General features: G+C 41.7%; 1 protein-coding gene across 2 annotated transcripts in view; it reads right to left on the reverse strand.

Annotated features, from left to right (window-relative positions):
* Nucleotides 1–21,590, reverse strand: part of LOC118586854 (programmed cell death 6 interacting protein) — a 62,650-nt gene that overhangs the window by 20,545 nt on the left and 20,515 nt on the right. The window contains exons 4-9 of one of the 2 annotated variants that reach the window (XM_036192227.1): nt 16,558–16,685; nt 14,749–14,902; nt 12,729–12,829; nt 10,048–10,164; nt 1,801–2,023; nt 897–1,020 (exon numbers count right to left, since the gene is read on the reverse strand). In XM_036192227.1, coding sequence (XP_036048120.1) covers nt 897–1,020; nt 1,801–2,023; nt 10,048–10,164; nt 12,729–12,829; nt 14,749–14,902; nt 16,558–16,685 — 847 coding nt within the window. Of the gene's footprint in view, nt 1–896; nt 1,021–1,800; nt 2,024–10,047; nt 10,180–12,728; nt 12,830–14,748; nt 14,903–16,557; nt 16,686–21,590 lie in introns of both variants that reach the window. The other variant, XM_036192226.1, reaches the window with a different exon arrangement.

Genomic DNA, 21,590 nt, shown 5'->3' on the forward strand with positions numbered 1-21,590 from the left:
ATGCTTCTTGCAGATACTGTATCACAGCAGTGAGCAGAATGACCAATGCACCCGGTATATGCAACATGCACTGTTAGTAGCCTGTATGGTGCGTAATGTGGCAAACTATGATGTACACGATGTTCATACTACAGTGCTTACATTTATGGCAAACTGCACCGAGTGAACTTGACCTGTAGTGACACAGAACACATCAGAGTAGCCAGGAACTAATGACAGAGGGACTGAAAGGGAGGAGGCATCAGGACTGATTTAGGTTATACTCTCTTTGTAGTAGTTACATGGGTATATGCATTTACCAAACTGAATGAACTATACTTTAAATGAGTACATTTCATTATGTATAAATTATACCTAATTTTTAACCCCCTGAATATTTTCTTAATCTAATATAAAAATTGGTTTACAGTACCTAATGGTTTAAAGAGTCTTCTTATTACATGTGTTTATTGTTGTTGAGTATGTGTGTGGACACTCACAAGCCACAGTGTGCATGTAGAGGTCAGAGGACAACCTGCAGGAGTTTCCCTCCACCATGGGGGGTCAGAAGCCTTGGCAGCACATACTTCTACCTGCTGAGCCGTCTCATCAAACCGGAATCATGCATCTCAAAGGGCTCTTCTCTACTCATTTTGCCTCAAATAAATCTCTTGAAACACTAAAGAGTAGTCAAACAGCCTCACCTTTTTTCTGTAATTCCATTCCTTCCCACTCTAGTTCGCCTAAGGCTTCTTAAGAAAATAACCAAAAGAACAAGTGTTGGTGTACCCACGTCTGCTTGGGATTCATTTCCAAGCTCAAAAGACTAAAATATATTCATAAACTACTCAAAACACAAGTCAACAGCAAACTTAAGAGCCTCTTAAGTCAGCTTCCGAAGGCCGGGTTCCACCTACCCATTTGCCAAGGTGGTAGCTTCTCTCATTTGAGCGATTGATCTGTTAACCAAGTCAGCTTTCCTCTGACCGAACACAGCCAGGGACTGCTGCACAGACACAGGGACCATCTTCTCAAACAAATCTAAAACAGAAGAGAAGCTCTAAATAAGATGTATGGAACAGACTCAAACTACAAACATGACTACTCATTTTCTCTATAATGTCACAAGATCAGAAACTACATCGTACTGAAAGACAGTGGTGAGCAGAGTTCTAGATCACTATACTGACGGACAGGAGCAATGGAAATTTCCTCTCAGATCTTTGTTCCGGAGTCTTTAAAGTCATCATATATGATGGATCTTAGTGGCACTGCTCAATTGCTGATTAGACAGACTGCGTGGTCACAGTCCATCACTTCCTAGCTAGGTAGCCTTGGGAAACAAGACTTGCTCTGAGCCTCAGCATCGTCATCAGTAGCAAAGACATCTAGTTCCTATGCCACAGGCTGCTGTGAGAGACAAACTGAGTACACCTGTCAGTGCTTAGCAGTCACTGGCATTTAGTTAACACGTTCTGTTTATTAAGTCAAAGTAAGTTAAATAACCACTCTTTCCCAGCAACTTAAATATTATGCATGAGATCTGTTAGAAGCTATCAAATATTGCATATGTCATATCTGCACTATCAAAGGAAGGCTATAACAACATTTATCTAATGCAAATACCACAGTAGAAATAATGCAAATACCACAGTAGAAATATACTGGTTTAAAATAGACTCCAGGTACAGTGGCTCTTCACAGAAATTAGAAAATGAGTGGTTTTCAGGGTCAGTAAGGAGGGAAAAACAAGAAGCTGGGAGTGGGGTAGAAACTGAGAAAATACAAACTGACTAAAGTACATCTAAAGAACAGACCTACCTGTGAACTTCTGGCTGATGGGTACATTGACTGGGGTGGGTTTCACAAGGGTGGCTTTGCCGATAGGATCTAGATCTTTAAGGTCTGGAACACGGTCATGATAAATGAAATCATTATCCTTCTTTGCTGCAGTAAGGGCACGGCTGATTTTGTCAGAAAAATCCTTCACATTGACATATTCATCATAGCGAGAGGCCACATTCTTAATCAGTTCTGCTGCATGCTAAAAATAAAAATTTATATATACAGTGTTTGTTTGAAGATGGAGGTTTTCTCTAACAAGCATTTTTAAACTCTCAATGACTCCCAGCGCTGTGCCTGGCAGGATAACCTGGAAATGCCATGATAAAACATGTAATAATAAAAGAGGAAGAGCAGACATCCCAGTAAACACATGAGGGAGCTGCATGTATCCACAGTCAAAGAAAGCTGGGGTCAATCAACATAACCTTACAGTAATGAAGGCTGGATGTTATTTCCACAAGCTATACCTACTTACAGTAATGAAGAAGTACTGAATGCCTCTATGAGGCCCTAAGATGACGGTCTTGAAACCACAGGTATCAGTGACCCTCCATGCCGCCATTCACATGAGCAGAAACCTGAACAAGCCACCCTCTCAGTGAAAAGTGGAACTCATCAAGAGTTACTCCGCAGCACAGGAAATCAACCAGTAAGGAAAAAATGACACAAATGTAAGGCTCAAATTCTAGTGCAGATAGAATATTAAAAGAAAAGAATTGTCAGGTAGAAGTGGGGCATAAGGGCACAAGCCATTTATTCCAGCACTTGGGAAGCAGAGGCAGGTAGATCTCTATGAGTTTAAAGCCAGCCTGGTCTATATAGTGAGTTCCAGGACACAGCCAGGGCTATGTAGAGGGACCCTGTCTCAAAATACACACCCCCTCCAAAAAAAAAGAATTGCCAGGTGGTCTGGAGTGATGACTCAGTGGTTAAAAGCACTTAGTCTTGCAAAGAGCCTGGTTTCAATTCCCAGCATACACATGACAGTTCAAAACCATCAGTAACTCCAATTCCAAGGGGAATCCTGTTGACCATGGACAATGCATGCTCATGGTACACATACAAGCAGGCAAAACACTATACATAAAAATTTTTCAAAACAAGTGGCAGGCAGTAGTGGCACACACCCTTAATCCCAGCACTCGGGAGGCAAAGGCAGGCGGATCCTCTGTGAGTTCAAGGCCAGTGTGGTCTACAGAGCGAATTCCAGGATAGGCTCCAAAGCTACACAGAGAAACCCTGTCTTGGGAAGAAAAAAAAAATTTTTTTTTCATTAAACATTGTCAGATACAAAATGAGTAGGTGTTTTACCACCTGCCATTATAAGACACAAATCTTAGTTCTGCATGTAAGACACTAGCCATATGAGCAATTAATATAAGATGCTGGTAGCTCAATCCATATCAGAGTAGATTTTTAACATCCCTGACCAGACAATACCTGGATTAAATAAGAAAAATAAATAAATAAGATTTGAACAGCACAACTGGTGTAATTTATCAGAACTTTGAGCTCCATAGTTAGAGACATAACATGTCATTGCATAAATCTGATGCATGAGCGATACAGCAATCCTCAACACCAAAACCACATTACAAAAAAAAGTCTAATACTAGAATATCTGTTCACATAATTCTCTAAAATATAAAATTTAAATTAAAAAATGTCAGAGTGTTTGATAAAGATATTTGTGTCACTGGGACAAACATCTTGCAAGCCCACAGGTCAAAGTCTTCATCCTCAGCCCACAGTGCATGGAAGCTGATATAAGCTTTAAGAAGTCAGCCTCATAGGAGGTGTCAAGTCAATGGAGTCATCCATGAAGGGACATGGGACCCCAGCCTCTGCCTTGCTCTCTTTTGCACCATTGCCATAGGCGAAATGTTCTGCACACTGCACCATGAGGCACTGACTCATCATCACAGGACCAAATGCAACACAACTAACCTATCTCAGGCTGAGTCTCCAAGACTGTGGCCCAGTAAGCTTTTATAAGGACTACTGTAGGGTCACTGACTGGCATGATGCTGTTTTCATTTTTAATTTGTGTGGGGATTTTGTTTTTATTTTATTTTTGGTTTTTTTGCATGCACATGGAGGTCAAAGGACAACATTTGGGAGTCAGGTCTTTCCGTCTACCACATGGACTCAAGTCATCAGGCTCAGCAGCAAGTGCCTTTACCACTGAGCACTGTATGCTGGCTCAATGTTCCCTTTCTTTTTGCTATGTTAATAAATACATAGTTCTTTAAACTTAATAAAAACCGTCACTCCCTAAATTGGTATTATGTTTTATATAAACAGGTAACATTCCTAAAAGCAGACATCAAAAGCCACCAGTATCACCTTGATCACGAGTATAAAGAACTTACTTTCAGGAAAGCACAAGAGTCGCTAAACTGCATATCTAGTAAGTAGTAATTGAGAACAAAGCCACACAGCACATACAGATTCACAACCCCTAATGTGAAGAAGCAACTGCGGAAATAAATCTGCTCTTACTAACAACATACAATATGTACACTACACCTTAAAACACCTAAGATCAATATAAAACTATAAACAAGAATTGACAAAATGAATATCATCATTGTAAACTAGGAAAAATATAAGCTTAACTACATGCAAATCAAATTTGATTTGTAAATTTACCAAACACTTCCTCAAACAGAAGCTTGAGTTCAGGTATCCTAAAAGCACAGAAAAAGCGGAACGCACAGGACATCATCATTTGTGGGAACTGCTTAGATCAAATCAGAAACAACGTATGTGGTCATATTTTATTGTATGTTAATAAATAAAGTTTACCTGGAGATCAGAGGAAATAGCAAGCCATTTTAAGTAAACACATAAGTCAGGCAGTGTAATCCTGATCACTTGGCAGGCAGGGTCTCTGTGTGTTCAAAGCCATACTAGGGAACAAAGCCAAGTGTGGTGACACACACCTTTAATCCCAGTACCAACCATAGAGGCCTGGAGGTCTGTACAGACAGGCAGTGACAAGGAAATGAGGTAGCTGGGCTAAGAGCCAATGAGAGAGCAGAACAGCAAGGCAAAAAAAGGCACAGGTAGGCAGGAAGTAGCTCACTTTTTGGGAGCTGCAGAGCTGGTGAGGTAAAGTTGGTTGGTGGTTCTCACCATTTCCCTGATCTCTAAGGCTTTCACCCCTATATTTGGCTCCGTGATTTTTATTTAATAAGACCATTTAGAAATATATCACTGTAAAACAGATACCAGCCAAGACAAAAGCAAGATCAACTTAACAAGAAGCCATGGAAAAAAGATGGGATACTGAGGGGCCTGGTCCTCAGCACAAGAGTCAGATTGCCATAAGGGTAGGATTAAAAAGGGGGAAGGCAAAAGAGCATGGCCACCAGAGAACATGCCACAGCTCAAATGGGAAACACAGGTATGGAGAAAAATCCTTCCCTCACCATCAAGGTTCTAAAGACCAGGGGAACCTATATACAGCTATGCTAGAAAACCACCTAGGCCATCCAGGAAAATCAGCCACACTTAGACACAAGTAAATAAAAAGCTATCTCAGGGGTTGGGGATTTAGCTCAGTGGTAGAGTGCTTGCCTAGCAAGCACAAGGCCCTGGGTTTGGTCCTCAGCTCTGGCAAAAAAAAAAAAAAAAAAAGGTATCTCCTAGGTATGAACATGAACATGAACCATAAGAAAACATGAATCAAGTAGTGTTTAAGCAGTAAAGAGAGGGGAAAACACCTTTAATCCTAGCACTTGGAAGGTGGAAAGTGGCAGCAGCTCAGGAGTTCAAGATCATTCTCAAATACATAATGAGCTGGTAAACCTGGGCTATAAAAGACTATGACTCAAAATAAATAACAAAAAATGAGTATTATAAATTTCCAATATATAATAAAAATTTACTAAGGAAGTAAAGTCCCAAAATAATGAAAATACCATGCTAAAGAAACTAAAATAGCCAAGTAGTGGTGACGCATGCCAGAATTCTGTGAGTTTCAAGCCAGCCTGGTCTACAAAGCAAGTTCCAGACAGTCAGGGCTACACAGAGAAAATGTCTTTTAAAAAAAAAAAAAAAAAAAAAAGGAGGAGGAGGAGAAGAAGGGGGAGGAGGGGGGAAGGAAAGGAAAAGAAAGGGGACAGGGAAAAGGAGAAAGGGAAAGAGAAAGTTAAAGGAGGAAAGGAACAGAACGAAACTAAACTAAAATTAGGTCAGGCACTTAGCAGTGCACACACGCCTTTAATCCCAGCACTCAGAAGGCAGAGGAAGACAGATCTCTGAGTTCAAGACCACCCTGGTCTACAGAGAGTTTTCCAGAACAGCCAGGGCTATAAAGAGAAACCCTGTCTCAAAACACCCCTCCTCTCAAAAAAGAAAAAGAAACTAAAATTAAGGATGCAACTACAGTAGAAAAACAGACACAAAAGCATGGGAGCTTCTGGGTGAGACAGTAACTACCTCTTTGTGTGGTTAACAAGTCAAGAAAACGAACACAGACTCTGAAAAAGAGAAAGAGGAAGTGTATCAGAAACTGACAAATGGACTGAGGGCAGCTAGAAAGCTCAGACAGGATACCACTCCTGTCCTGGGGGCCCCAGGGAGAGACTGGCAATCCTGCTGCAGGACAAGCCCCCCGTTTCTCAAATGCCTCAAATCCAGAGGCAGGATTTGGTGAGAAAGTGGCTCTTCCAAGCCGAACAAGTCAGCAAAAGAGGGGGAGTTCCACTTTTTTCATTTGACATGATCCATGATGGCTGGGTCATCTTGAGAGAAAATCTACTATAGAAAACTGAGCTACCTATCCTAAGGACCTGAGAAGAAGGGACCACAAATGGGAGCCTAATGTCAACCTGCCACAGGGTGAGACACAACCTTCAGAAGCAATCCCCAAGACACACTACTAAGCTATGACATGCCAAACACTGAAGGCAGAACTGGGAGGTAGAAGCTGACCTCGGCACCTGAGAACGGGCCAGGATGGATCAGTCTATCTGCCTACAAGGACACTGCCGCAGCACCTAAATGCTGGCACTCCAGCACCCATAGCCACATCCTCTACAGCAGTACTTAATGCTTAGTGTATGAAGACAGACAGGCGAGTCCAGAGCACAGTGCTATGCTCCCTTGCCCTCCACAGACACGGTGTAGGAACTGGGCGATCTCAGGACAGCAGGAGAACCTGGGTGAAGGCAGCTCTGTCCTAAGGTAGACACTCCAATCCAAACGAAGCTGGACCACACAGTCAGCTAATGCCTCTGCCCCACAGCTACCCTTGGGGCCCCACCTCAGAGGACAAGCATGCTATCCATTTAGGGATTTGCCCATGTGCTTCCTCTCTTTCACCTTTTTGGTAATATTTGACTTTTTTCAGAAAATATATTGAAAACATTCATGTTTTCCTTTTTCTTTTTGTGCCTGTTCTGGCTTTCACCCTGTAGCCCAGGCTGGCCTCAAACTCACAGAGATCTGCCTGGCTCTGCCTCCCATGTGCTGGTGTGCGCCAACACCACCAGGCCACGTTTCCCTTTTTCATTCCCCCTCTTAAGGTCACCTAATCTTGTGAGCATATATAAAAATTGTTTTTGGCAAATTTCCTTTGTCTTCCATATTTGTGTTTTGGGGGAGCTTGTGTTCCCTATTGTCTTCTTATGGTTGCAGTAGTATTTTCACTTGTACTGTTTTTCCTTTAAAACAAGTTTTCATTTTTGTCTCTTTTCTTAGGCGTACCTAACTCCATGTAGGCACTTCTCACTATTAGTCTTCTCCTCGTCTCTTCTGCTTCCTAACACGCCCACGCTCCCCTTTGCCTCTGCTGCAGCCAACCTTGCTCCTTCCTTCTGTGGTACCCACCTTCCTCACAACCATCTGCTCTAGGCCTCCATAGGAACTGCACTCGTGTGCACATGCTCACACAAAGACACAGACCTATACACATTTTTTAATCTTTAAAAATTATAACATGAATACTAATTTCAAAAATACTAAAAGGATAAATGAAGGGCAAAGAACTTTTTTTAAAAAAAAGATTTATTTATTTATTATGTACACAGAAGAGGGCACCAGATCTCATTACAGATGGTTGTGAGCCACCATGTGGTTGCTGGGAATTGGACTCAGGACCTCTGGAAGAGCGGTTGGTGCTCTTAACCTCTGAGCCATCTCTCCAGCCCTTTTTTTGTTTTTTGAGACAGGGTTTCTCTGTGTAGTTTTGGTGTCTGTCCTGGAACTCACTCTGTAGCCCAGGCTGGCCTCCAACTCACAGAGATCCACCTGGCTCTGGCTCCGCCTCCCAAGTGCCGGGATTAAAGGCATGTGCCACCACTACCCGGCAAGGCAAAAAATTTTTAAGTGTTTCTAAAAATGGGGCTGGAGGGATGGCTCAGCAGTTAAAAGCACTGCCTGCTCTTCCAGAGAAAGTGGGTTCAGTTCCCAGTACCCAGTGGTGGCTTGCAACTGTAACTTCAGTTCCCGAGTATCAGATGCCCTCTTCTGACCTCCACAGGTACTGCACACACATGAAATCCATGCAGACAAAACACCCATATACATAAAGTAAATTATTAAATTATTTTTAATAACCCATGACTTCAGAGGATACAAACAAGGAGAGCAAGTAAAGAAATTAATTCACAACCTAGAAAAACGTCAGCAACACAGATGAGAAAGTCAAGACCATCATGAATGAGAAATCCAGTAAACTAAAACTGTTAGAAGCCAGGTGGTGGTGGTGCACACCTTTATTCCCAGCACTCAAGAGGCAGAGGCAGATAGATCTCTGTGAGTTTCAAGACAGACTGGTCTACACAGTAAGTTCCAGGACAGCCAAGGCTACACAAAGAAACCCTGCCTTGAAAAATAAATAATAAACAAATAAATAAATGTATGTTAGAAAAAACTAACAAAAATAGAAATAGAATGAGTCAATAAATCAAAGAAAACATCACCAACAGACCCCACCAACAGAAGTTAGCGTGCTCGTTCACCATGCACAAGGCCCTAGGTTCAATCTCCAGCATCAAATAACAAAGTGCACTGCTGTGACTCTAGCACTAAGGAGGAGGAGGAGGTAAGAGCATCAGGAATTCAAAGCCAAAGCCAGCCTCAGCTACTTTTTCAGAAAGCTACACTGCCTCAAAAAAGGTAAGCCAGGAAGAAAGGATGATAACAGCATATTTGTACCCTGCATTCAAGATCCTAGAAAACCCCAAGTTTGAAGCCAGTCTAGCTACACAGAGAATCTTATCTTGAAAATAGCAAATACAACAAACGTAATGGATACTTGTTGGCTCATACTTCTTATTTGTGAGATTATTCATAACATTTAAAATATGGCAGGACATGGTGAAATAAACCTAGACCCTCAGCACCCAAGAGGTTGGAGAAGGAAGATCAGGACTGTAAAGCCAGCCTGGTCACAAAGTATGGTGGCTTGAAAGAAAATAGCCCCCAAAGGGAGTGGCATTAATGGGAGGTGTGGTCTTATTGGAATAGGTGTGGTCTTGTTGGAGGAAGTGTGCCACTCCTAGCTCATTTCTGTTGCCTACTCGATATAGACTCTCAGCTACCTCTCTAGCACCATGTCAGCCTGCATGGACCCATGTTCCACCATGATAATGGATTGAACCTCTGAACTGTAAACCATCCCAATTAAATGTTTTCCTTTATAAAAGTTGCCATGGTCATGGTGTCTCTTAAAATAGAAACCCTAATGAAGACCTAAGTAAGACCCTGTCACTTCCACCCTAACTCCGGGTGAGGCCGGGAAACCTGCCACTCTAGGCCTAAACAATGAGCTCCAGGTTGTGAAAACTTTTTTTCAAACACCAAAATGAAGAGTGACTGAAGAAAACACCTGACATTGACCTCTGGCCTATGCAGGCATGCACGCACGCACAAAAGCACCCACTGCATACCCACAGTGTAGAAGGAAAAGAACCACATAGTAAAAAGACTAGAGTGCATCCTTCTCAAACTGTGGGGCTATAGGCCTACAAGTTAAGCAGTACATATCATAAAATAAGAATGGATAAATAAGAGAACAGAATAAAAATTCAAATGCAATTTTCAAATACATGAAGATTTTCAAAACATGCTTGTAGGCAAAGTATAAGGATGAAAATCATCACTTGCCTCTGATAAAGACAATGAACAGGAAGTGTTTATGGGCAAACTGGGTCTCACTAGTCAGAAACAGGAGAAGAATGTCACCTAAGCATTTATCACCAAGAAACTCACCTGCAACCTTGCGATCTCTTCCCCAAACTTCTTCTGCTGCTTGGCCAAGATGGACTGGTGGTACTCAGCATTGGCTTGCATAATACACTGCTTTGCAGCCAGGGTGGGGAATACCTCCTGGAAATAAAAATACTGACCAGGGGAGAGTCCAACCACACAAATCATCACAGACAACAAGGATGCAGGAAGAAAAAGGAGAGGAGACAGAAATTACAATCACCCAGTAATGGTTTAGATAGGTTAGTCATTAGGTGTGAGCAAAGACCTTGTGGTTTTGCAGGGACTGCCATCTATGAATCCATTTCTTTCAGTTAAAATTAAGGCTTGTTTGTTGTTTTAAACTGTTAAATGAAGCCAATTCAGGTTTTTTGAAGCTCATTCTATGGAGTAGGAAATCAGCATTTTGTTTACAAGGAAGAAAGGAAGGCATGCATTGGGAAGAGTTGGGAAATCCATGGAGGAACACCAAGCCCAGCTTTAGAAGCTTTCTTAGCCCCTTACCCAGCCTTCAGGGACCTACACCAGTTACTCACATACACTAATGAAACTGCTCTAGAGCTGACTGTTTCATCATGTTTAAAAGACAAAAGACAGTAAGGTAAGTCCTCACTTAAATTCATATGCTGAGAGACTGTAAAAAAAGATTATGGTAGCCAATAAAAAAATAATTTAGTATCATATAAATATTGACATTTCAGTATTATATACTCAAAAATATATCCTAGACATACAAATGCACTAGTGACTGACTGTGATGATAAAGTGTAACTTCGCCCTAATTTACTTTTAAAAAAACTATAGTCTAACACACTTAAATCCAAACACAGGAATCAAGAAAGCCACTATAATGGTCGTGACCCTTCAAAATGTCAAGTCGCATCCTATAATATCACTGCCTTTCTGAAGTACATGGTATTTTTAAAAATCCAATAAATACACTGGGTAATTGTTACATCAAGAACCAAATTGCTACCATGAATGTTTTCTGTCTGCTAGGAAAAAAAACCCAGTGCTGAGCCACTACTTCCAGACATCCTGTTAGAACTAGAACTGAATTGCTGCTTATGGTGAAAATACCTCAGGAGACTTAGTGAAAGGAGAAATTCAAACACACTGTACTCTGAAACTGTCGGTACTCAAGGAAGGCTGGAGCATCTCGGTAAAGATGTTCCAAGAAGACCCAGGAATGCTGCAGAGTTGGCTTCCAAGCCTTTGAGATGACAGGACTGTGACAGGATATGACATTGCACTGTGCAGCCAAATATGGAGAGAGATTCTGAGTCCTATAAGAGTCCTGAGCGAGGCTCTCCCGAGTTCACCATCCGTTAGGAGGTCAACTCAGGTTTAAACAGCTCAGCATGACTTCCGGGGGGCCTCCCTATACACTTTCCTATATGCCTACCCCTCCTCCCCAACCAAGGCCCCAGTTACTTCCTGACCATGTGAAAAAAAAATAATAATAAAATGCTAGGATCTACCTCTGTAGTCTAAAAGTACAAAAAAAAAAAAAAAAAAAAAAAAAGAGTCCTGAGTAAACTTCTAAACTGTGGGGAGAGGACCAGTGGCAGTGCTGTGGATGGCACCCAGTCTTAGGTACTAGCTAGGCAAGTGCCCGGTAATGATCTCAAGCCCAATGGGTCTTCAATCTATACATCTTGACATTAGCTCTCCACTGCTCACATACTTCTGGGCACCTTACATTTATTTTTAGCTGTACCCTATGTTTTCTGTGGTTTCATAATTTACAAAGATCCCTGAATAACATAAACTCATGGATTCTCCTACAAACATCACCTACTACCACAAATAACTAATTCTTTGTCCAACTATGAGGGAGAGCAGTTAAAATGTCCTTCATGCCAGGCAATGGTGGAGCATGGCTTTAATCTCAGCACTCAAGAGGCAGAGGCAGGTGGATCTCTGTGAGTTTGAGGCCAGCCTGATCTACAGCGCTAGTTCCAGGACAGCTAGAGCTACACAGAGAAACCCTGTCTTGAAAAACCAAAAAAAAAAGACAAGAAAAAAGGAAGTCCCTCTTTGCCAGTGTTTAAAGCATGACCTTAACCACTCCAACTCTACTTGCCCAGCTGGTCACATGTCTTGTCATTTATAAGACACCTCTACACAGTCTTTTCCATCACTCCTTCAGAAAAGCTTCCATTAAACCAATGCTTCCTGTGGCATGTGGTCAGGACAGCTGCTTTTTCTTAGCTGTCCACTAGCGGCCAAATGCCCTATGCCTGCTGGTAAAACTTAACTCTCATCAAGGAATCAGATGGACTTAGATTTTCTTTTCCTCTGTGTCTGTTTCTGTGCTTTAAGGCTCATCCTTAAGAGAACAGGACAATGATTAAAACTGTGAATCATCAGCACGCTCCATACCCATGCTTCTTCCCACACTACCAACAATCAGGACAATACAATGACAGAGGACAGATGATTCGAGATCTCCACAAGAGTTTTAGCTCAGAAAAATAAATTTAGTGAAGCGTAAATAGAAAGGCATCCCCTAAAAGAACAGTTCATGCATCTTAAAACTTAAGAAAATATTCTAAAAACTATTCTTCAAATGTTTCATTAAAATACCAGATTTCTTAAAACATACTTTTCAACTTGTTTCTCATCCATAAAAATGTTTCCGCATGCAAAATAACCAAGTGTCCATGAAGACAGTAACTGACCTTGGGGAGAGTATCTTTGTACTGACACTGTTTGAAAGCGTCGCCAAAGTAATCTGCAGCCTGGTTTGCCAACTTAGCTATAATGGCATCTTTCATTTTATCTGGAATAAAATGTTAGTTAAATGATCATTGTACTTGAAGTACATGAGACAAGGGCTAGCAACAAAACTCAGCAGGTAAAGGTATGTACACACTGCACAACTTAGCCTGCATCCCATCACCAGAACTCACAGCGGAAGGAGAAAACCAACGCCTCCAAGTTCCCTCTGACCTCCACACAAGCACCATCACACACATGCACCTGTATTCTCTCCCATCCCTAACACACACACACACACACACACACACACACACACACACACACACAAAATAATAATAAAATAAATGAAATAACCTGATACATGACTTGGCATAGACACACCTGGGACTGGAGCAATGGCTCATCGGTTAAGAGCACAGACTGCTCCTCCAGAGGACCTAGTTTCAGTTCCCAGCACCCACACAGCAGTGCACACCTGTCTAACTCCTGTTCCAGGGAATCTGATGCCCTCTTTTGGCCCCCAATAGTACCAAGCACACAACTGGTACACATGCATAGAGCAACCACACAACCACACATATTTTAAAAAAGACGAAAGTAAAATTTACACATCTGTCTAAAGAAATCCATATTGATTAAATTGAAACATCTACACACAAAAGTATTCCACAGGTAGCAAAATATGGTAATGCCTATATATGTAACTAGTACTTTGTGCCTAAACCCAGAGGACCAGAAATTCAAAGCCATCCTTGGCTACATAGCAAGTTCCAGGCCAGCCCAGGCTACATAAGTAAATAAACAATTCTATAAACAAGTCAAAGCCACAGAAATAGAGTAATGGCTGCTGGCAGCTGCAGCAGAAGGAAGGGGGTGACCTGACATTAGTTATTCACGGGTGTGGGGATACCCCAACATAGGGGTACTGACTATGAACTCTGTGAATACTCCAGAAAACACTGCATTATAGTCAAAAGGGGAATGTTCCTCCCCAATCGCACCATTTTCTGAAGTACAGTCTCACTCTGTAGCCCAGGATGGCTCCAACTCAGCCAAAGTCTAACTGCTTTGGTTATAGGTATGAGTCACCACATACAGAATTTGTTGTGTGTGTTTGTTTGTGACAGGGTTTCAGACCATTGCCAGGCTAGTCTGAAACTCGATAGGTACCCTAGCATTATCTCAGTATCATGGCAATCACCCTGTATTGGCCTCCCAAGTGTAAGGATTACAGGTATGAGCCACCACACCCAACTAAATTGCCATTTTTAGAAAAAAAAAAATAAGTTGTGTTTACGATTCTTCTAGTTTCAATTTCTCTATACTTAGACATTCAGTCTATATCTTTCACACGGACTTACATACCTTTACAATGTGTTCTTCTCCCTAGTCACCAAGGATAGTGCCTGAATAGCTCTTCTTGTCACTTAAGTCTACTTTTTCTTATTTGTTTTTTGAGCTGAGGATCGAACCCAGGGCCTTGTGCTTGCTAGACAAGTGCTCTACCACTGAGCTAAATCCCCAACCCCACTTAAGTCTATTTTAAACAGGACTACCTTAAAGAAGCCCTTCTTGATAGCTCAATGGTTAAGAGCACTTGCTGCTCAATCATGAAGACCAGAGTTCAAATCCTAGCGCCCACATCAAATAGCTCACAATGCCTGTGACTCTAGCCCTTTTTCCACCTGCAGGGCACAGACACCTGAATCCACACTTAAATCAAATCTTAAAAGAAATCATTCTTAACAAACTAATTCCAATGCAGTGATCCCATAGCCATCCCACACCCAGGCACCAGCCACTGCCATGTGAAGCATTCCATCTTCCTCCAGTAACTCTCCCTCTGAAGCAAGCTTGACAACTCAAAGACCGCTTCTCACCCTACCTACATGGAACATACTATGAACTAATCATTAACTTGGTATAAAAGCCTAGCTCTTGTTTTCACATGTAACATAGTAAACAAGAAATTGGAGTTACCTCTTGTGGCTTTTAAGAAAAATACTTCTTGAGCCTGGGCGAGCATAATAAGACTGAGGGTCCCAACAGTATCTGGAGATATGTCCACAGTAGGCTCTCGACTTAAGGCAGATAAAACTGTGTCTTTAATATGTAAAAAGGCACCACTAGCAAACTAGAAGGAAAGAAAAAAAAATTCTTTACCATTGAGACTTAATTTTCTACGGTTACAAACAAACATCTACAGGCCGACTGAGAGGATAGTGTGACATCATGTCCATTTCCATACTGAGATCATCTCATTCATAGACAGGGGCCTCACCACAATTCTAGAGCAACAAAAAGTTTAACAAAGATTCAAAGCAAACTACAGGAGAGAGTAAAGTAAGAGAATGGCCAAAGGTAGTCAGCACTAACTTATTAGATACACTTCTTCAAAACTTATCTAAGAACAGATGAAGAGATAAAACACTATTCAAATGGCTGTGTGCGTGTGTGCATGTGTGTGTGTCATCCTCAGGACCTCCACCCACTTCCTTTGAGTCAGGGTCTCTCATTGGTCCAGAACTCACCTAAGAGGCTAGTCTGGCTGGGGAGCAAGCCCTAGGGAATGGATTACAAGCACACACTTCCAAGCCCAGCATCTACTGTGTGGCTTTGGGGATCAAACCCAGGTCCCTTGAGCTTACAAGGCAAGTGCTTTCTTCACAGACGGAGACATTCCTCCAGCCTCTACTCATTTGTCCTTAGCACAGCAATGTCCTTGACTTTATCCAAACAAAGTCACCTTTCAAATAAGCATACTGGGCTTAGGAGACACTCTAAAGCCGGCAATGACACAGACATTTTCATCTGGCATTTACAACTTCCTAGTGAAATGCCCCCTTATATTCTTCTTCCCAATTTTATTGTGTTGAGGTTACTACTAAAATTACTTTTATGAAACAAAGCAAGCTGAGAAAATAAAGAAGTCAAGTCAATCTGGAATTTTAAAGTGAGTTAGCTTGGTGGACCACACAGACAAAACTCAAAGTCACTGTGTTAACAAGACTATCACAGGGCCAGCAAGATGGCTCAGTATGGAAAGGTGCCTGTCACCAAGCCTCACATCCTGAGGTCAAGCCGCAGGACCCACATGGTGGAAGGAGAGACCAGCTCCCACAAGTCCTCTGACCACACACATGCTCAGCCATACTAATACACACACACTCTTTTTAAATATAATTTTTAAAAAAGATATCACATTGTTCTTTTATCTGAAACAAAAAATAAATAAAAGCTGAGTAAATAATAAAGTACCACAAAACAGCATGCCCTATTAGCAGATGATTAGTCCCTAAGGTAGGAAGCTATCCTCAGAACAGTCCAGGCCTGACCACACTTAAACACAACTTCTCCACAGTCTACAGTTAACTTATTTTCTGGCCAAAAGTTCTTAATTTTGCCATACCACTGAAATTTTGGATGTGCCTCACCCTGAGAAAACACACACACAATGTCTAACCATTTTTGAATGAAGTCATTTACTTATAAGAGGTTTTCCACAAATGTATGGCATTCGCCCCACATATTTCATCTTTGTTGTCCAATCAACATTCACTGAGCCTCTATTTTGTGCCAGGCACTGTGCTAGGGGCTGGGTGGGAGGACATAGTGAGGAAAAACAGACATGGGCAATGGAATAGTGCTTTAGTGCTGCAGTGTTTAAGGACTCAAGGATCAGTTTACTTCAGAGCATCTGTCATGAAGAAGGCAGCAGCTACCATCTAAATGCCAACCACTCCTGGAATCCAGCATGCATCCCTGTGTAGGAACTGCTTTTCTGCATACCTGGTACTGCTTAGCAGCGGTTTTCAATCCTTCATCATTATCCAGGTTCTGCTCTGCTGCAATCTGGCTAGCTAAGGCAGCACAATTGAACAACACACAGCTCTTTTCATATCCTAAACTTGCAAGAGCTGTAAAAAAAAATTGAGAAGGAAAAGTGTATCAGATTATTTTTCTTCTAAAGAAAACAATATTTCAATGAGAAATACCATGGCCTCTATCCCAGGGGCTCTCCGAAGACCTGCCTTCTCACCTATCACCTATTGCAGGCCGACTGTCCATATTCCCACATTATGTCCATCATCAAAAACTCAAAAGTTATTCTTTCTCTCCTTCTCTTTGTTCCCACATTTTTCCTATAGTCAGGTTCAAATTATAAAACTTATTTTTGTGTTATTTCTCACTTAATTACTTAAATTCAAATAAATCATTACCAATTTTCCATGGCCTCTCCAAATTTTTATCTTCCCCCAACAATGCAGGCACACATGCACACATACATACATGAGCACACATGTGCACACGCACAACCAGCCCCTACATCAACATAAGCATACCATTGCTTCCTTGATAGTCTTCCAGATCCCCCCTCTCTGATGACGAATCTATACAACCCACATCCATCAGCATAACTATTTAATTTTAAAAAAGAAATGAACAAGTGTTGATGATAAACTACAACCTTTACTTGAAGGAATACAAAATACTGCAGGTCTATAGGAAATAATGTGTGGGTCCTCAAACACTTAAAATGATTCATATGACCCAGAAATCCCTCTCCTGGGTATATACCAAAAAGAATGAATGCAGAGTCTCATCGAGGAATTTCTACACTTCTGTTCATGGTAGCATCACTCAAATAGCAACCTGAGTGACCATCAACCAGGATGTGTAAACAAAATAACGTATGAACATTCAATGAAGTATTTATTAGACAACTTCCAAGGAAGGAACCTACATGTAAGACAAGCCTGGAGGACATTACATTAAGTGAAATAAGCATCATGAAAGACTAGGATTCACTTACAGCAAATACTTAAGACAGCGGGTACCAATGACGGGGCCAGGAGGCTACTGTTTAATCAGCACTTAGGTTTTTAAGATCTATTTACAGTGTGAATGTACCCTCGCACTACTAAAAACCACGTACTTCAAAATGGTTAAAGCCAGGCTGTGGTGGCACACACCTTTAATCCCAGCACTCAGGAGGCAGAGCCAGGCGGATCTCTGTGAGTTTGAGGCCAGCCTGGTCTACAGAGGAAGATCCAGGACAGCCACCAAAGCTACACGGAGAAACCCTGTGTGTGTGTTGAGGGGAAGGCGGGGAGAGACAAGACTCAAAATGGTTAAAAGGTAATCCCATGCATTATGCTTCTTACAACATCTTAAAAAGACCAATATGTAAGTCTACTTAGATGCAGTACTTAGAACAGTAAAATATGAAGACAAGAGGATGAACATGTCTGTGGGAAGTTACTGTTTAATGAGTACAACTTCAGTTCTGTAAGATGAGAGAGATTTAAAACCAGATGGTACGATGACTGCAGAGGGCTGTAAGAATGCTGGCTAGTCTTATGTCAGTTGGACATAAGCTAGAGTCATCTGAGAGGAGGAAGCCTCAACTGAGAACATGCCTCCACAAAATGAACCTGTAGGCAAGCCTGTAGTGTATTTTCTTAATTAGTCATTGATGGGGAGGGCCCAGCCCATTGTGGGCTGATGATCCTGGGCAAGCCATGAGGAACAAGCCAGTAAGCAGCACTCCTCCATGGCCTCTGTATCAGCTCCTGCCTCCACGTTCCTGCATTTGAGTTCCTGCCCTGACTTCCCTCAGTGATGAACTGTAACCTGGAAGTGTGGTCTGAAATAAATCCTTTCCTCCCCAAGTTGCTCTGGTCACAGTGTTTCATCGCAGCATTAGTAACCCTAATCAGAACAGTAAGCATAATTAATACCATTTGAAGCTGTACACTTACCATGATTAAGATGGTAGATTGTGTGTATCTTATCACTAATAGAAATAATTCTTTTAATCTACAATAGTTTTACAGTTACTTGTAAAATTTAATCACAGTGTAACTCCACATCTTGTATATAGTTCCCCAGACAGTATCACCAAGCCAAACACTCAGAAGGCTTCCTACACAGAGTAACGCACAGTGCATCTCAGAACCGGAGCAGCATGACAGCTGTCTACTCCACACAGTAGAACCAAGAAGTAGTCAGTGCCTCTCTGCAAGCAGCCAGTTCTCTATCTGTTCCCAAACCCACTCTGATCTCCTCCTCACTCACTCAGCAGACACATCAACTGTTCCGATCTGCATTCTAACTAACTCTAAGAAAACAAAGTAACACAAAAATAATAAATAGTGTGAGGAGGTCCTGAGGACAAATAAACGATCAAGGTAACATGGTGTGCACATCTGTACTCCCAGCATTTTGGGAAATGGAGGCAGGAGAACCAGGGCTGTAGAGTCCTCCTTGGCTACATAAGAAGTTTGGGTCAGCCTGGACTACATACGACACTATCTCAAAAAAAAAAAAAAAAAAAAAGGAAACTAAAAACTGAGCCCAGAATAAATGTAGGCAATTCCAACAAGTCAAAGATCAGAGTTAACATCCTTAAAGAAACCTTAAGGCTGTACATGCGTAAAACAATACAGTTATTGCTATTGTCATTTCAGTGTACCCAGGTTAGCCAAGGCCACGCTAAAATTGATCAACCTACCTCTCCCTCCCAAGTTCTGGGGCTATAGAATGGTGGCCATGATCAAATCCAAACAGGATATTTTTTAAGTTATTGGGTAAAATAAATCTAAAACTTGATCACAGCATTTTCTAAAAAAAAAAAAAAAAAAGAAGAAGTAAAGTTGTTCCTAGACTCAGAACAACCAAAATCTGACTAATAAAGAATCCAAGGGGCAGGAGGGTGATATAAGAAAAATATTTTTTCAAACTTCTTAGAGCTGAAGAATTAAGTGCTGCAACTAAAAGGACCAGCAATAAATGCAGTTGTGTTTCTCATACTATCATTACCCCAGGCTGTCATCTGCCATTTTATTTTTATACTACCTCATAGCTCAGAGATTACAGATTATCTTTTGTTTCAGTGATTAGGCCTTATATTTTTCTAACTTTGTGATATCTCCTATAACTTCTAAACAAACCAGCTTTTTAAAAAATAATATTTTATTCTCCCTTTTTCCATAGAGCATGTTTTTTCCTAGCATCCAACTCTGTTCTTGTTTGCCACAATCTCTTCTTCTATACTGAGTTTAAGAAAAAAACTCAGTTATAAATAAAAAACATTTTGCCAAGCAGTGGTAGTGGTGGACACCTTTAATCTCCGCACTCAGGAGGCAGAGGCAAGCAGATCTCTGTGAGTTTAAGGCCAGCCTGGTCTACAGAGCAAGTTCTAGGACAGCCAGGACTACACAGAGAACCCCTGCTGATAGATAGATAAATGGATGGATGGATGGATGGATGGATGGATGGATGGATGGGTGGGTGGGTGGCTAAATAATGTTTTCAAAAATTCAAACAACTGTTAAAAAGAAAATAAAATTTAAATCACCTACTATCTTACCTCTTGAAAATAAAGCTTTTTCTATTTTCATTAAGTAACTACAGATGTGCTCACACATAGCATTTTGCAAACTGCCATTGCACCTGCTCAGGCTATCTGGATGCAAGCTTCAGGGAGGAGTTGGAACTGATTCTTTACCAAGTGTCTCTAGGAGCCAAAGCAAAGGGTCCTAAAGTTGTATGATGCAGGCTACCGAATTCAGTATTCCATGGGCACAGTTTAACATGTCACCACATACATGTCAGAGTGATCACTTACTCTTCTAAAATAACACCAAAGTCTGGCAAATGTGCAGTAAGAGACTGTTGAAGGAAGGACATTCAATTTCTATGTTAGCTACTAGAAATGACCCTAAGTTCACTGCATAGCCTGGTCTACACAGGCTAGCCAGGGCTACATAGTGAGACCTGTCAAAATAGCAAAGAGCACCTCTCCCTCCTGTATTCAGTTACACTCTGCCCACCTGTAGGACCTTGGCCTCCAATTCAACCATCTCACTCACGTTTTTCTTGCCCCCTGCCATCAGCTCCTTACTCTGAGCTGCCAATCAGCCTAGTCACAACAGCACTAAAAATCCTTTTCTTCACCTTGGCTCCCAACTCTCCACAGTGTCGCCTCGAGCCTTACTGTAAATTTTCTGACACAAGCAAGCTACATTTGCAGATTACAGTTCCTCACACACACCCTCCACCCACCCCGCCTCAACCTTACAATCTGGCTTCTTCCAGACGTTCCCCTACCAAATCCATGCCGTTTCACCTCCACTTGGCAGTCAGTGCCTCAGCCTGCATCATCCCCAGTCAGCTGGAGACGGGTGACTCAAGTGGCCCACCCCAACATTTCTTTTCTATGGCACCAGGCATACTCTACTGAATATCCATCTTTAACATGCCCCCCAACTGTTCTAGCATGAAACCAAGTGTCAGGACCACCATTCACTTCCACAATGAATGTTTTTCCTGGTCTTCCATGGTGCAAATGCTTTTTCTCAACTTCACCCTAGTTCTGGCTCTTACATGCTTTTGCCTATAATCTGTCGAAGGTGAATGAATTTTTATCAATGAGTAAGTAACTGTTACAAAATCTAGAACTCTCTCTCTCTCTTCTGTGCTTCAAATCTACTATTTCCAAACGTCAGAGAGATGCTTACACAGAGGTAGCCTGAAAGCCAAATTCAACCTTTTAAAAACTAAATACCCAACAGGTCAAATCTCAGAGTCAACCCTTAGCTCCTCCTCATCCCTCTGACAGGCAATAAAGCCAGTCAACTTTACCTCCCAGAATTCCTTCCAAGCCCAATCCTTCTCTGACCATACCAACTACCTAGTCTAGTTTCACCATCTCACAGATCTCTCAAATGGTCTGTTTCTCTAGTCCTGAAGGCAGGCTCTCTGCATTCCTATCTCAGCCCCTTTGAAGCCTAGCCACATACCCTTCACAAGTCACTTAA

Source organism: Onychomys torridus, chromosome 7 (assembly GCF_903995425.1).
Source record: "Onychomys torridus chromosome 7, mOncTor1.1, whole genome shotgun sequence".
Taxonomy (NCBI): Eukaryota; Metazoa; Chordata; class Mammalia; order Rodentia; family Cricetidae; genus Onychomys; species Onychomys torridus.